Source organism: Parambassis ranga, chromosome 3, assembly GCF_900634625.1.
Source record: "Parambassis ranga chromosome 3, fParRan2.1, whole genome shotgun sequence".
Lineage (NCBI taxonomy): Eukaryota > Metazoa > Chordata > Actinopteri > Ambassidae > Parambassis > Parambassis ranga.
This window is the reverse complement of record NC_041024.1, coordinates 22,761,051-22,778,698: the sequence shown is the minus strand read 5'-3', so window position 1 is coordinate 22,778,698 and position 17,648 is coordinate 22,761,051. Positions and strand designations below refer to the sequence as shown.

Here is a 17,648-nt window from a genome sequence, read left to right as displayed (position 1 = left end):
GACGATTTGATCCGACGGTACATTTATTAGCCTCACCCTCCTCCTCCTCCTCCTCCTCCACCACCACCACCTCCTCCTCCTCCTCCTCTACAGCAGCGGCTCGTAGGATGGTCCGACAGCTCTCCTATGCACCTCTCTCTCCCTCTCTACTTGTCTGCGCCTCTCTCTCCTCCTCGCTCCTTCATTTCTCTCTCCTCATTCTTCCCCTCCCGTTAAATTTCAGCGGTCAGCTCCATGCCGCACTGGGTTTAACCGCGGGACAACACCGGAACACAAGAGGGCCTGCCTTCAAAATAAAAGCGTGAGAATAGCACTTTTTTTTTTAGTTTTAAGGAGACATGCGCTGCTGGAGTCCAGGGGCGGAGCTACCAGGCATGTAGCCGGGGCGGGGAGGCCAAGATACAAGTCTCACATAAATATATTAATACAAATAAACAATATAGTAAACAACCACGTAAAAGACAGGGCCACCAGTGTTTGTGGTCAGGGTATGGTTTGTGTGTTTGTTTGCTTGTTATGACCAATGCAGCTCACATGCTGTCTTCTTATTTTGCCTGCAGTGCCCTGCAGATTAATAAAGCCCTATATGTATGTATTATAGGGTTTAAGCTTGTCCACTAATCACAAAGTTTGTGGTTCAATCCCACCCTGACTGGATGCCAATGTGTTCCTGGGCAAGGCATTTAACCCTGTGTTGCTCACGAGAGCTTTACCTTTGTAGGACAGAGTGCTATATAAATATACACATTTTAAAGAGGAGACCAAAATAGGACTATTGGAAGATACAGCATGTAAAGTATGTATTGAACATGTCGCCATTTTTTCAGAAAATATATCATTTTCACCAGATGTCAGTAACAACTCAAGTAACCCATACATACAAAGAAATCAACCCATACGTTTATGTCATTAACTGTTTGCTGTCTTCCTCATAGTTCTCTCTCTCTCTCTCTCTCTCTCTCTCTGCAGCCTCTGCTTATTGCCTGCACCAGTCTCTGTTCTTTAATGATTATTTATTAACTCATGACATATACATCTCCTACAATATAAACACAATTTCATCTTGCTTGTCAACATCAACAACCTGTCATTTCTCTGTCATTTGTCTGTGCATGTCTGTTCCTCTCTCCCTCTCTCTCTCTCTCTCTCTCTCTCTCTGTCCTTCATCCTCCTCCTCCTCTACCCGGCCGACTGTCAGCAGGAAGGTTCTTCCTTATGAGCTGGGTCCTGCTCAAGGTTTCTTCCTGTTAAAAGGGAGTTTTTCTAGCCACTGTTGCTCTTAAGCGGGTTCAGGCTCTGGGTTACTGTAAAGCGCCTTGAGACAATTCTTATATTAAAATTGAATTGAATTGAACACAAGAAGAAAGGGAGGTGTGAAAAGTCATGAAAAGCCAAGACACCAGCTGAAATCTATCAGTAATAAGAACACAACACTGCCCCTTGTCAGTGCAAATGAATATCAGCTGGTACAGTACTAACTGATATACTGCCTGTAAAAATGTGTCACACAAGAAACATCCCACGATGGGTAAAAGCAAAGAGCTCTCAGAACTTTCACAAGTTAACTGTTGCAAAAACATACTGATGGTGTTGGTTACAGAGGGGTTTGAGCCAGAAGCTGAAAAAACATCATGTCACCATTTCATTCATTTAGAAGCACATGTGTTCCATACTTATTTTACCCACTGTATATACTTTGGTGTTTGTATACTCCTGACAGTTTCTAATGTTGGATGTGTAAACAGTGTTAATAGCTTCCTATTTAGAGGAGAAGACGATGTCTGTGATGAGCAGAGGTGATCTCTTCATTTCTAAATGGTTTTATATTTTTTTCTTGTTTAATTTAAGTTTGTTTTGATTGATATGACATGTATTCTAAATACTTCTTAAAGGTTGCTGTTTGTTGTCATGTTTGTTGAGTTGTAGTTCTTTTTGCTCAGTTGACCTTGTGTTGTTCCCTATTTCTTTTCCTGATTTTGGTTTTCGTTGACTCATTTGAAGACTTAATGAAACATTTTTGCAGTTTTTCCCCTTTGTCCCTCTGCCGTTTTGCACACACACACTTATTTTATTTGTAAATTATTTCATGAATAGCTTGCCTGTTGCCAACCTTTTTTCCTCTCCTCACAATACAGCTGTACCAGAAACCAGAGTCCAACTCCCCTGCAGCATGTTTTTTCCCCCTCTCTTACATCTACACATGTAGAAGAACACAACCCGCTTTTCAAAGAAATCAAATCAATCCATCAAACATTCCCCAGCTGTTCTGTGTTCAGTGAGCAAACGGGTGAAGTGGGACAATGCAGCGGGAATTCAGATGGAAAGGAGATTGTGTGTGTGTATATATGTGTGTATGGGTTAAAGATGAAAGAGCTGAAGATCATCAAAGAGATTTAAGAAAATAAATTGGCTGGACTCTTGTGGAAAAGAAGGATTATTGGAGAAGAAAACAGATTGTTTAATGACCATACTCTCTGATTCTGGCCCTTTAGTTGGATCATTTTAGTGTGGGCACGTACACACCCAGACCAAATGTGTCCTTTTTTTTTACCTCCTCCTCCTTTCCTTTCATTTCAAAAAGTCCTATCATCCCAGGCATAGGAGTGAGACTGCAGGAAGATGGTCCATTAAAGATAACCCTCACCCTTCTCCCAGTGTGCCCAATCGGACTCTTCTTAGCCGGCACGGGATTGAAAAAAGAAATCCTCTTTTTACTCGCTGTAACACAAAACAAGGTTCACAGAGCAAGGGAATATGAGAATTAACCATCAAACTAGTTGAAAAGCAGACTGGTGTGTGAGTCGCTTCAATTGATTCTAGAGTATAACCAACTTCTCGCTCTTTCTTTACCCTTGTTTCTTTTTATCCTTCCATTTTTTTTGCCTTGATCTTCACTTTCATGGTGGGCTCTTAAAAGGTTTAGGTGGAAAACTTGATCCTGTAAAGAAATGAATAGACTGGGATGGTTCTTTCCTTCTTGTGTGGTCAGTGCTTCATGTAAAAGCGAAAAGGATTACAGAAACAGAAACGTGCTTTCAAAAGGAGAGGAGTATGTGAAGTAGCGGCTTATGACTGAACTGCTGAACTTTACCGTGTTTGTTATTTGATTTTTTTATTAGAGCGCCCCTGAAGTCAAAATAAATGTTTCAGTGCTTGTATACATGTTTTGCACTATACACCTACCTGCTTCGCGTGCAGAGTGAATGTAGAAATGCTGGGTGGTGTCATTAAAGATGATCAGTCGGGGCAGAGCAGGCTTTTCAACATATTCATATCTGGAAATAAATACCACTCAAAAGCCATATTGTAGCATTTAACCTTGCAAGCAAGTTTTCTCTGGTAAAACAAAAAAGTGGCAAAAACATGTTTAGCTCCTCTCACATGCTGTGCTTATCTATGTATTATCTCTGTATCTGCCATGATTCCATGGGCATGGTGAAGCTCTTGAGCACATTATACATCAATATACTCAATTCAAAGTGAGTTGAAAGCTGTGATCTGCAATGAGATAAAGCACAAAGTAAAAGGTTGGTGTCTCTGTATCTTCTACCTTTTACCTTTGTCCCCACTATGTGTGTTTGCATCAGTGTGTAAACAGTGTGGGTTGAGCACACCGTTTTGAAATGTATCCACATGTTACAGCTTTGAAATTGACGTTCTCTTGTGTCAATTTAATTGTATGTAGATGCATTCATTTTAAAAACACTGTTCATTAGCATTACAACATCTCACTCCTCAACTGCTGTTTCGACTGATGCAGTGCCTTCAAGCAGGGACGCCCAAACTTCCCTCTCGCAGGACACTTCTTCCAGCGCTTCCAGGGGAATCCCGAGGCGTTCCCAGGCCAGCCGAGAGACATAGTCTCTCCACCACGTCCCGGGTCTCCCCTGAGGTCTCCTCCCAGTGGGACATGCCTTGGCGACCCGATCGCTGACAGACCCACTTATTTATTTTTTTACATTTTTAACTCTTGACCTTGAACTCGTCTGGATTCATACTCACTTCAAGTGGCGTAGCTCAATATGTTACCAAGATTGACAATTTAACTTCTTTCAAAGTCTTCACTTAAACTTATACTCATAATTCTGACAATGTTTAAATAATGATAATAAATCATTAGATTGAGTCAAATATACTGTAAATACAACACAGACAAAAAAAGTCATGTCTTATTAATTTATTTTTTATTACCAAAAATACAATGGCAAAGTGACATAATACTGCCTATGATGTCCTAAAAATAAACAACAAAGTGTCACATTACTGTCTGAGAAATGTCCATGTTGAACCTCCATTACAAAATTGACTATGAGCAAAAATACACTAATCAGAATAGACAACTCCTGCACCTCCTTTGGTTTAACACACAGCTCATTTGGCTGCATTTAGTTTAAAACCACCAGTTCCCTTAAATAGTAAATAACAAACCCAAAGTGTAATCAAAAAAACTTGATTTTTTTTTTAGTATCAATGCTTTAACAAGATCAATAAAAATATATTTTCATCTTTAAAAAAAACGGAAAAAAGTCAGTTTGAGGTTCTGCAGTATGTACACACTGATATTACAGTACCAAGTATGTGAGCTCTTTAGTAAGACATGAAAGGACTGTCTCACACTTCTGTCCCAACAAACTGCCGACAAAATGAAAATCATGCTGAGGTTTAATAGTTCATACACCCTTTTATCGCTCCAATCAAAATATGGATCTATTGCAAAAATATTCAAACTTAAAATTTGGCAATGAGGTCAAAAACCTATTTAAGAACTAATGAACAAATCAAAAGGCACAGAAAATAAAAAAGATGATTCCTTCTTTTACAGAAAGAGGTCATTGAAATAATTAAAAAAAAAATATGGCACAGATTAACGGTTCTGTTTTTGTGTTGTGTTAAAGCTTACTGCAGGAAATGTAAGTGTAGTGAACGGAGGGGATCTGTATGCTCTGACGGCGGTAAACACGAACTTGGTTTCATACTTGCAGTGTCTGCTGCCTGTGCTGACACACTTTTGCAATTTGTGACAGCAAATGGGATCTTTCACTGCCTGCAAAATCCCACTTGACCTACATGCACACACTTCCAAGAGACTGACCCAAGTAGCATTAACCAGCTGTATGTCAACTCCAGTGACTCTGACACAATTTGACCAAAAAGTTCGATTTGTTTCCATCTATTTAACACTTCAGGAAACACTCGAAAAATGACTGAAATATTACGAGGTTCCACTGAAATGCATCCACAGCATACTTATTTTGTGGAAATAATAGTTTAGCTAAAATATCTGAAGATAATTTAATATGCAGATTGTCATTAATGTTTATACTGGTCAGCTACTTCTCATCTTTCGGAATTAAAAACGACCTTTAGGTTCAAATTAATCTAAGCCTATGACAAGATTTCACTGCCTGTGTGTGTGTGTGAGGTAAGTCCTGGATTTGAATCTCACTGGTCATTTAAATTCATCAGGCATTAGAGAATACCCAGTTTTATTTATTTATTTATTTATTTTTAATACACACATCACTGTCGTCTTCAATCGGGCCACGTAGAATTGTAAATTAAAAGTCAGACAATAATTGTCGGCTATGATAATGAGAATTTCAGACCGGGTAACAGGTCTTTGAGATAGAGATTTAATTTAGTTTTATCCACTACACCACACACACACACACACACAAACGTGCAGGCACAATTTCACGCTGTTATGTAAGGCAGGAGCGGGGCATGAATTATGGATATTTCATTTTATCTTAATTTCCTCTACCTCGGTTTGCACCGATGTGCCAAAGAGGGGGCATACTGATGAATGAACATGACACTGTGTCCTGCATGTCAGGACTGCATGATACATTAGATGGGTTGTGACCTTGTCACTTACTGCACAGTTTAAAAGCATAATCCCCAGCTTAACTTTATGTTTAAATCTCTGTAAACTTTAATGTTGGGATGCCATCTTGGTGAGAGAGGAATACTATCCTCTAAAGGCTCTCTGATAAACACAAAGCATAACCATTTCTTTTACTTGGGAGTCCCAAATGAATGGCACAATAATGTGAGACATTTTGTGTACAAGCTACGGCCGCTAATGTGCTCCATTTTACACTCAGGCTAAACTATTCAACCAGTGCTACTGCCCGCCTTCTGAAGGAGCAACAGCTTCTTTGGCATGCTAACATCCAAAGATTCCCTCTCTGGCACAGTCTGACTGTGTCTGACGTGGTGCATCATCTGCAGTGTTCATTCCTGGGTCAGATTCATGATGGCTCATTTTTAGCACTTAACCTGGAGCCTGTGGTTGATGGTCCCCTCGGGTTGTTGTTCATGACCTGACAATGTGTCCCCCTGTCTGCAGCCGGGTTTGAATCGTTCATGTTACATCTTTGCCTGCAGTTGTTACAAACAGTGAAGCCAGTCAGAGTGCAGAGCACATAGAAAATCAAAAGTAGTGGTTAACATGATACTCCTGATTGAGAAACGTCAAAAAATAATTTATTTTAATGTCTTATACCTATTTCTGGTATGTCTGTTAGGTGAGACAGCAGTCCTTTCAGGTCATGCTTGATACTGGAAAATACACATGTTCCAAAACACCGACAGGAAGGTGGAAAGGTTATCATAAAAAGATACTGGCTAAAAGCACTACACAGCTGCTGCAGAAACAATTCAAACCCCTTCACTTTTTGCACACGATAAGTAAAAACATCTTAGACACAAGTAATTCCCAAAAATTGGCCTTAATAATTGTGAAATGGAAGAATGAAATCACCATGACTGTTTGTCTTGGAGAGGGGTTATCAACGAAGGTCACTGATCAATGAACTGACCGGGGACTCTTAACGGAACGGACAAAAAAAAAATCTGGTACAGACATGAAGGGAGCTGCTGAAAAGAGATCCGTCTCAGTAGCACTCCACACTAGCTAGACTGACGAAGAGTAAAAGGCACATTACAGCCCTACGAGTTAAGCAAGCTGGATTTAAAGGAGGAACAGTCTGAGTGGATGAGGCAAGATATATTATTAGAAAAACTCCAAGGACTATGTCTGGTGAACACTAGGCACATAGCACATAATGCTGCATCATACTCATCAGTGGCAGAGATATGAGACTAGAAAATGCTGAAGGAAGAGGGAGAAGAAGAAGAAGAGCCCACACTGCATGCAACCTGAGACTATGGTAACAGCTCCACAGCGAACCCTTGCATACAGTCAAGAGAACACTTCAAAAGGGGCTTCAGGACAAGTCTCTAATTTGCATAGAGTGGGTCAGCCAAAGCAGAGATTTAAACCCAATATAACATCTGCTGAAGCTTGACAGGAACTGCCATGAAGAACGTTGAATGTGCAAAGCTTGCAGAGATTTAGGCTGAAAGGCTGAAAGTCCCAATGCCTGCCAAGATGGTTTCTACAAAGTACTAAATTAAGAGTTCAGTACTTCTGTACATTCATTCTGACTTTTAATAAATGTGTAAAAAAAATAAATAAATAGAACGCATGTTTTTGGGGACAGCATAAAGTGAATGCACATTGATTGGCAAAGGTGTGCAAAAAAAGAAGGGGTGTATTCTTTGTGAAGCAACTGCGACTCTAAAAAATAACTTTTCAAGTGAGCCTAGCACCACAATCACAATTGTGTTTCATTCAATAGAACATGTTCCTGCTTTCAAACAACCCAGGCACCATTCAATTACAATAATTGCTATCCCAATTCTAACTTCCCTTTATGCCATTCCTTCAGTCAACATGCTTTAAAGCCAACACCTCAGTCACCAGTAGACTACAATCATCAAAGATCAGGTTTCTACTTTGTTCTGGTCAACTTGCAGTCCTCCTTTCAGGATTACTTTCTCTTCTAAAGAAGCTACTTTATAAATGATTCAACAGTTAAAATTACAAATCACTCATACAAAGAAAAAAATAATAATGAGGATTATATTCCTTTTTACCTGGCATAACAGAAACTAACATGCACAAAAATAAACTGATAAATATTGAATGATATTCAAGCTGTGATACATGCCTTTAGGCATTAGTGAGTCTGCACATGTACCTCATTTACTAGGCTAGAGCCTCATCTGTGTTTGATTAAATACATTAAATATTACAGTAGCAATAAAAAAAGCTGCCTTATAGTCAATATTGTGTGAATGAGACCGGAAAACAGGTGAATCTTATGGTGAGGGCTTGCATGGTTTTGTGAGGTATGGACTTGTCCCTATATAGTGAAAAAAATAAAATAAAAATCAAACTTGGGTCAAAGCTCAGGCTTGTCCTTAAAATAATAATAATAATCCCTATATAGACACATTTTGTGTCAATTTGTTGTCAAACAAACATTAACACTTACAACATTGTTCCATGATTTTCATTTAGAAAACCATTTCATTGTCTCAGAACCTGTTCAAGTTTTGGACAGCATTTACTGCAGCCCCACATCTGGAACTCTCTGGTGCCACCAACTGTCTTAACCAGAGAACTGACAAACTACTGATGTGATGTGAAATGGTTGTACCTCCTTGAGGTAAAAAAAAAAGCATAACGAAATATTTTTGTGAGCAGCACTGTGAAAACACAGGGTGAGGGTGTTAATGTTTGTGGGCGTATCTCACTCTGCTATTTGGAGGCTTGTCTGCGCTTCGGGCTGCTGCTGCTGCTGCTCCTTGTTGAGGATGATGCTGATTATGTCTCCCTCGTGTTCCTTCATGTGCTCCATCAGTCGCTCTTTACTGGTGGACTCGAAGCCACAGATACAGCAGCAGAACAAGAGCACACAGTATTCCATGCCGGGGCCGGTGCGTGCTTGGCTCTGGGACTGAGACTGGAGCTGTGCCGGGTCCTTCCCCTGTGGGCTTAATGATTCTGTGGACCACTGTGAGGAGTCTGTAGTGGGTGTGGAGAGACCATCAACAGATGCTGCCTCTTTTGCTGGTGTTTCCACTGAGCCTTTTGCTTTGTGCTTAGAGCGCAGGGCCACTCCTGGGCGTTCTGCAACTGACTCCAACACTGCCGATAGCTTCTGAGGAGCTCTGAAGGAATGCAGTAAAGAGGACAACAACAGAGTTAGACTAAATATATCAATCTTAATTCATTTCTGCTCACATAATGTATACATTGTTGAAAATATTCTGTCAGAGTGGCTATAATCAAATTATGGATAACTTAAGGATATGGGTAGTTACTTCATCTAGACTTCCCTTTTTACTCCTAAGTCCACCCCTTTTTTTCCACAGTTAAGAGGGATGCCCACTGCAACATCTCTACCTACCCAGCTGCTGTTTGACGGCCCTGCACAACCTGAAGCTCCATTGTTCCATTGAAGGAAAAAACTCCCCTGATCATGATGGAGCCTCCTCCTCTGTGCCTCGTAGAAAACATCTCCAGTGGGATCTCATGTCATGCCAGTGACAGAAGCCAGGTTCATTTTTTTCCCCTCTTCTACTTTTCAGTGTCCCATGTTTGGCGCTCCATTGCAAAATCCAAACAGGCAAGTTTGTGGCATGGGAGGAGCCGTGGCCTTTGAAGAGGTTTTTTGTTCTTTAAGCCCTTCTCTGGCAGATGCCGTCTTATGGGCTGCAGCATCAGTGAGGGCCTTAATTTGGGTTGAGGATTGGCCTACCACGTTTACAGTCAGACAGAAAGTCCAGGTGTGGACTTTTTAAGGATATGATCTTAAACTTTTGATCAGCCTCTTCGAGTTTAAATGTGGTTTTCAATAAACTGCTGCTCTACATTTTTCTCTCTTTGTCTTCTTTTTCAATTTTGAAGCTTGCTACCCATGAGAAAACATTTTCTAAAACAGCCTGTAAGGGTACTCTAGTGTTCTTACCGGCTGCTCTGGGAGATGGCCTCATTAATGGCTTTGTTAACTTGCTCATAGTTGTAGTTCTGGTCTCCGGCGTGCTTCCACATGTGGGATTTGAGCGATGGGGGATGACTGCACACATATCCACACAGAGAGCACCTGGGTAAGTGGAGAAGCAGGAGAAGTAAGAAGGGGAAAAAAAGAGCGGAGCTGAGCAGCAGAGTGAAAGCGGATCAAGTCCTAGTTGATTTATTATGAGTAGTGAGGTTCTACTAATCCTTCTTCTACTTTCTATCAAGAGGAATCATCCTTACTCAACACTCCACATGGGACACGGAGACAAAGAGTGGAAAAAGGAAATGGGATTTACTGCACACATCCAATCATTTGTTAATATGAAAAGAATTATGGAACCCGTTTTAAATCTTAGACGGCTTTTGCTTAAATTAATGTGGAATATTTATTCTTAAGACTAATGGATATTAAAAAGAAAGTTATGCATATAATACCAAATCAACACAAATTGAATTATTATAACAACAAATACTCTCCTGTGAGCTACAGTTCCTAACAAACCATCAAAACAGTGTGGAAGGCACATTTATTCCAACATTTCCATGCACTGACTTGCTACTGCACATAAGTGGATATCAGCAATCAGTGTCGCACCGGAAGGGTCGAAGATATTTAACATTTTGTGTACATCTGGGTATTCATCATGGTAGATTTCTCAACCCACTAACCTTGCAATCACAAGCCCATTATTGAGTCTCCGGGGGGGGGGGGGGTACTACCATGACATGTCTACTGTTCATTGTGATCATTGCCATTCCACAGTGAAATGTGCGGTTGATGTTTTCTCACCTGTACTGCTCCAGTAGCTGCACAGCCTGGTGCTCCTGAGGGTGCCTCCTCATGTGGCTCTTTAAACTGTTCATGTTGGTGGTGGCAAAGTCACAGCTACAACACCTGGCAAAAAGCAAAGAAGAAAAATGCGAGACAGCTAGTTTAACAAGCTGCATTTTAAGGTCAGTGTGGTACATCTGTACTCTTCTAGCCTGAAGGGAGATAAAGGATCCAAAACAAAACGGTGAGGAAATTGCCACTTTGAAAAAAAGAATAGATCACAATGTTTTCTGCTTTGTTGCTCTTTGGATGCTGTGGCTGGAAATGAAACTGGAAGTTGAAGTTTGAAGTTGCTTAAAGGCAAGACTATAGTACACAACAACAAATCTGCAGACACTACTCTCAACTCATGTCCATGATCTGCACTGCATCAAGAAAGTAATAGGAAAAAGATAAAGTGACAAAATGGTAACTACATAGATCAACTGCACAGTACAATTTTCTCACTGAAGTTTGTGCAGATTTAGTCATTTCAGACTTTATCTCAGCTTAACCAAATCTGCCTTCATTTCAGGTGATGACACAAACTGCCATGTTTAATTTAAAACATCACACCTCTCTTAAAAATTCATCCATTTACTGAATAGCATGCTTCGTCATTATACTGTTTATGGCCTTTATGCTTAACCTCTAACTGACTGCTGGACATGGCCTTATCACATAAAAACAGAATTTACACAATCTTAGTCTGAGAAACACTACATTTCTCACAATAACTTCCCATGGCATTAATATGATAAAGTGATTACTATTATTTTTTCCAGCTGGCTCAATTCATTTTATCATATGAACATGAAATTAGGATGACTACAACAGTTAAAGGTTGTTAATGGAGGATGCTGACATCCAGATGTGGTGTAGAAGAGAGGAGTAGCTGTAGCCCTGTCATTATCCTTCTGCACTGTAAAGCCAAAAAGTCACTTTTCTGGTACCATAAGTGCTACCTATAGCTTTTCATTCAAACCCACATTCATACAGTTCTTCTGGCATCTACATCCAGCCCTACCATCTATCCATCCCCATTACTCCCAAGTTTGAATAATCTCTGGTTTTCTTAAATGTATTTGTTTGTATATTAATATCAGATCATAATTCACATCTCTGCATACTGTGTGTGTGCAGTGACAAATGTCAGCACTGATACATTAACATGAATCAAGTGGTTCTCAAGTGGTGTGTGAAAGAGTCATAGTGAGGACACGGAGTGACATGTTCTGTCTGCACCTACACACTGAGATCACTGCTGGTCTGAGCATTACCAGGTGTTTACTGCCATCTAATGCACACTTCTGAAATGACATGTTCCTTTTGCAGTTATAGCAATAGAACTTAAAAAAGAGCTCTGGGAAGCTTACTTAAAGAACACTAAAGTGTATAACACAATTGGCACAGTCGCTTTTTCAATATGCCGTCATCCCTGCAAGGTAATACAGAATGACTGCAGGACAAGGAAAAGCAGCATTTTAAGAATGAGAATGACAAAAAAATTCAATAATCTGATTATTGGAATTTTTTTCAAATATTAAATGTTATGATGACATATTTATCAGAAAGTACTAGGAAGCATTGGTGCAACTTCTGCATTATTTTAGGGTTTATCTATGTAAGGGTTTATCAGTTTTTTAAATAAAATAAATAAATACTTTAAGCTCATCATTATGTAATTCGTTAACTTCAGGGGATTTACAAAAGACAAATTAAGGAAAGGAAGAAACGAGTTGTGAAATTAAAATGCGAATTTTGAATGGACTTTTTTGGCTGTAGGAAACACACACGGGAAACACAAGGTCGGATTTTTTTTTAACAAAGAGAGTAAAATAGCTATAATGGAGAGGACATTTATATGTAGGATTAACTCCTTTCCTCCTTACTGCTGCACTGATACACTTTATGGTTGTCATACTCACCTGAACACCTTATCATGCATTTTATTACAGAAAGCCATGATCTCTTTGCATCTTAATGTTTTACAATTTAGGTAACATTAAAAAGGAAGCAATGATGATTATAAAGTTTCCTGCAACTAAGCACATTATTATTCAATCTTAACTCTCTGTAGCCACTTGTAACTCTTGGTCCCTTCACGTAACTAAAAAAGTTAAAAACAAACTCAAACCAGGTGACGATTGCCTACATTTCGTTTAACAACTCACCGATAAGGCTTGTCAGAGTTATGAATCCGCCGATGGTTCCTCACCCCTACATATGTAGAGCTTGTGTAGTTGCATACGTCACACTTGTACATCTTCTGCACACCACATTCTGTTACAAAGTAAAAAACAGACCAGGTTTGGAGATGTTACAGATCTTAGTCAGTTTGATACCTCATAACTTAACTCATAATGAAGACAAAAGCACAGCTTACCTTCATCTATTATCTGCTCCGTTTCTTCCATTGTGGCCATAGTTTCAGTGACTGGCGTGAGTGCTGCCATATCACTGCTGACGTTATGGTGCTCCCTTTCATGACTTCTCAACTGACTCTGATAGGGAAATCATACAAGTACCACAGGAGTTCAGTACAAAGAAATCATAATGTGCATTCAAAACAGCTGGCAGTGATCTTCTGTGATGCGCTGTGCAGGTTTAATTTGCCCTCTAACGCACTAACGCATCCTCTGGCCCAGATATCACAGCAGTGGGCCAGCCTTCACCCTTCACAATTAGAAACTCTCCCAGCCTAACTTCCAAATCTGTTGGATAATATGATGAACTTAATCTCCTCTGCAGATAGGCAGCAGAGTCCCCTGACAGCTGTGGAATCAATAGTTTTTTCCTTTGCCTGTATCATCAAACTGAGACAAACTTTCACTGCAGTGCTGAGCCATGATCTTCCAACTTTGATCTCAATCAATTCTCACCAGTAACAACAGGAAAATGGGTCAAAGCTCAATGTTACAGTTTACTGAGCAAAACAATGCACAAACACGGCAAAAAGCATGAACATTTTCTATAAATATATAACTATGTACTTAAATTATTTGATTATTTCAACATGGCTGAAAAGTCTTGATAAAACTGAAGATTATGAAAAAAACACTTAAGTTATTACAAATAAAATAGCAGGATTAACGGGAGCAATGACATCTGCTCACCTTGTAGTGGAACGCATCATCACACTGCTTGCACTGGTACATCCTGGTCTTGCAGTGGTGGATCATGTGGTTTTCCAAGTCCTTACTATCAGAGGCGATGTGCTCACAGATGGGACACTGATACGGCTGCCTCTGCTTATGGACTCGTAGGTGCTGTTTGATGTATCCCTTATTGCCGCTGCTATAGCGACAGAGTCGACACCGGTACGGCCTCTCATTGCCAGGGATGTAATCCACCAGTCCACCATCAGGAGAGCCAACTAAACCATCCATGCCTGGGAGACTACACATGTAGTTTCCTGCTCCATTCCCTGTGACGACTCCGGCTATGGCTCCATTTTGGAACTGTGCGTTATCCTGAAGTTCTTTCAGGATGTCTTCATCTGAAGCATTCTGGTCTGAGCGCTCTCTGAGTCTTTCAATAACAGTGAGCAGTGAAAGGCTGATGCCAGCTTTGGTGGCAGGTTCCACCTCATCTTCCTCCCCAAGAGCAAGGGGCACTAAATCCTCCTCTCGACCATCACTGTGAAGTTCCACTTTCAATAAAGCTGCTGCTGTCCCGACATCGGAAGACTTCTGTCCTGCTGTGGTCACCTCAGAATGTTTCTGCTGTGGGTTTTGCGTCTGTGTCTTCAGACTCACCTTGGTACTGGATGTGGGCAGCTCAGGCGTCCTCATAGGCATAGCCACTAGAGCTTCAGCAGCCAGTGAGTGCAGGCGGAGAGACTCAGAATGTGTCCTCTTGCGACCAGCGGGGGGAATATTTTCATCCCTTGGCGAGTCGCTGCTTTTATCAACAGATGATTTAGTATCAGCTCCCAAAGGCTGGCTGTCACTAGTGTCACCCACACTGCAATCAAGGACCACCACATCTTTCACACTGCCCACATGGTCTGGTTCCTCTTTCTTAGCACCCAGTACCCTTTTATCCCTGTCCACATCGTCACTGAGAAGAAGTGGATTGGTTGTCATCACTGAATCCTCAGCTGAAGGAAGCCGTTCTACAATCACATTGATATGGCCAGCACTGTTGGGACTGCTGTTGATAATCTTCTGAGCTGATGACAGTAAGCTGTCTGTGGTAGAGGTGTTATCATGGTGATCTATATCCCCCTCACTCTCCGTCTCTGTTGTTACCTGCACTTCCACCATTGGTTCCTCCGAGGCCACATCTTTGACAGGATATACATTTTCCTCCTCCTCTTCTGCCGTATTTGAACTTTTTGAAATTGGAAGATTCAAAACTTCCTGTTTATTTTCCACAGCTACAGGCATGCAGAGCTGGAGCTTGTAGGCAGTGGGGAGTTTTTGCATGCTTTTATCTTGAAGAACTGGGGAAAGAACAACTATTTCCTCTCTGGTTGCTGCGTTATTAGCCGGTTGTACCTCTCTCTTTGCAGAACCCATGTCTTCATCCTCAAAAATGGGGTAAGAGCAGTCAACTAGGCCAGCATGCTTCCAAGCATGGGTCTTGAGCATCCGTTGCTGGCTGCACACATAGCTGCAGATCAGACAGCGGTACAAACCATACTCCTCATAGCTATACCATTTCTTCTTCTGTGGTACCTCCTGAGGAAGGTTTTCTGTACTATTGACCACTTCCGTTCCTATACTGCAATGATTCCCTGTCCAGTCCCCATCCTGCTTTTTTAAAAACTCTCCCTTCCCCCTTCTGTGTGTGTCCAAATAAGTGGACTTACTCTTCAGGTTTCCTCCATTTTCAAAGTGCAGCCTGACATGTGCCTCCAGCTCTCCCTGATCTCTGGAGGTAAAATGACACTCAGAGCACATGAGGATGAGGTCACTATGCTGCTCATTGTGTTGCTTCAGGTGTTCTTTCAGCAGGGGCAGTGTCTGGGAGAGATAGGGGCACAAGCTGCACTGATAGCATGTCACTGTCCGCTTGTGATCAGTGCTGCTGGTGTTGCCAGTCACCTCAGCTACAGTGGAGGCAATGTTGTTGTTGTTACTATCACCTGACACAGGTGAAGAAAACGTGCCATCAGTCACAATGTCATCCAACCCCCCCTCCACCTTAAAGTTATTCTTAATTTTCTTAAAGGAAGAGGCTCCGCTCCTCCCTCTCGAGCCTTCCTCAATTTCTTCTCCTGCTGCAGAAGTGGCCAGCGGGAGCCCTCTTTTGTGTCCCCCGAAGGTACAGCGCCGCGGGGGCCGCTTCTCAACTATCTTGCTGAGCTTTTCGATAACTTGGATAAGAGAGTCATCAGCTTGTTTTTGCTGAAAACAATGGGAGGCATCTTCCTTGACAGTTTGCTGTGTTTGGCTTTGAGAAAGTGAACCCAGTGCTGACAGATTGGAGGAGGAAGAGGAGGCAGTGGAGGAGTGTGTGATGAGTACAGCTACATTGCTGATCTTCTCCATGACCTGGTAGACAGCAGGGGACAATGACATGAGTATTATTCTCTAACTTCAAGCAGACCCTAACTAATGCCTCAACGTAAACTCTTGGACCATGCCATAGGAAATTGCTGTGTACAAAACTCTGCAGACAAGCTGAACCAGTTTGTGTAGTAACAACAAACCTGATCAACAGGCTTGAATACACATGCACCATGTGCATTTGTTTACTAATGTAAATACTCTGAAGGAACTGGTCCTCAAATATGTGGTTAATTCCTTTGATCTCTGGATTTCCAACACTTTCCTTTTCCTCTCTATCTGACCACAATTCGCCTTCCTCTTTCTCCTACTTCTGCTTTTGTATGACTAAAACATGTAGGATACAAATATAAGGAGGGAATACCACAGGCAGACTTATTGGCATTATAGTACCAAAAAAAGTAAAAGCAATATATAGTTTTTGTAGAACGGAACAAACAAAACTGATGATCATATGTTAGTTTAGTCAAAGATGGGATTCTACAAATAGGAGTGTAAGTCTGCCAGTTGAATCTGACTGTAACAGTACAGTCTCTCTGTACACTCTATCATGTGCTTTAGTCCGTCTCAGATGAGCACCTGTTATGTCAGGATCTAAAAATATTTCATCTACTTTCCCTCCCCTGTAGAATGAAGTTGTACACAGACACAAAACTCAGTCACAATTTACCGAAAATCCACTTTAGCAAACACACTGGCTAATGTAAGCTAATGACCGAAAGCTGCATTTTAACTAAAGAGACTTTCCTGTTTCAAAAAGGAAACACATTTCAGTAAAACGCAGCAGCTCACTGTTAGCTCCACAGTTAGCTTCACAGCTTGCTGCCTGCTATTCAAATACACACACACACCCAGGCAGAAACACGAGTCCCACACAGTGCTAGCAGTTACACACATCAATGTGCAAGGACATTTTAATTATCTTTACGGTTAATGAGTGACGGGAATGCGCGTGGCTGTATGTAAATGAAAATATACTCACTGACACTAAAAACTCTCGGCGCTCTTTGTCCTTAACACATAAAACTGCTTTGTTTTATTCGTTAGCCATAAAAAGTGGCCTCTCTCTCTCCCCCACATTGCAAAATGGCGAGGATGGAATACCGGTCACGTGACTCAGAGTTTGAGTCAGGTGACCACCGTGAACCGGTGATTGACAAGCTGCTGCTGCCTTTAAGTCCTGCTCGTAAAAACAAACATTAAAAAAACCCAAAGCCACTATAACATTATTTTGGTTTTAAATAAGGAATAAGAAAAATAAGGAATTTATTAAAAAACTAAGAACAGAAATGCTCCTCTTGTTCAACAGTAATTAGTCTTCTTGAAGCAAAAGCAAAATCAAAGAAAAATAAACAGGACATCAAGGAACAGCACCGCCCACCTGCACCCACCTGTTCTAGTCAAACCCAAATCCTTCACATAACTTATGAAGGGCCTCCATATTATT

General features: G+C 41.0%; 1 protein-coding gene across 1 annotated transcript; it reads right to left on the bottom strand.

Moving 5' to 3' along the window:
* Positions 1 to 4,178: 4,178 nt before the first annotated feature.
* On the bottom strand, positions 4,179 to 17,308 carry znf507 (zinc finger protein 507). The gene is made up of 7 exons (XM_028401972.1): positions 17,184 to 17,308; positions 13,802 to 16,186; positions 13,072 to 13,189; positions 12,860 to 12,968; positions 10,665 to 10,769; positions 9,825 to 9,959; positions 4,179 to 9,024 (listed from the first exon to the last, which is right to left on the bottom strand). The coding sequence occupies exons 2-7, from the start codon at positions 16,181 to 16,183 to the stop codon at positions 8,604 to 8,606; spliced, it is 3,270 nt and encodes a 1,089-aa protein (XP_028257773.1). The 5' UTR covers positions 16,184 to 16,186; positions 17,184 to 17,308; the 3' UTR covers positions 4,179 to 8,603.
* Positions 17,309 to 17,648: the final 340 nt, after the last annotated feature.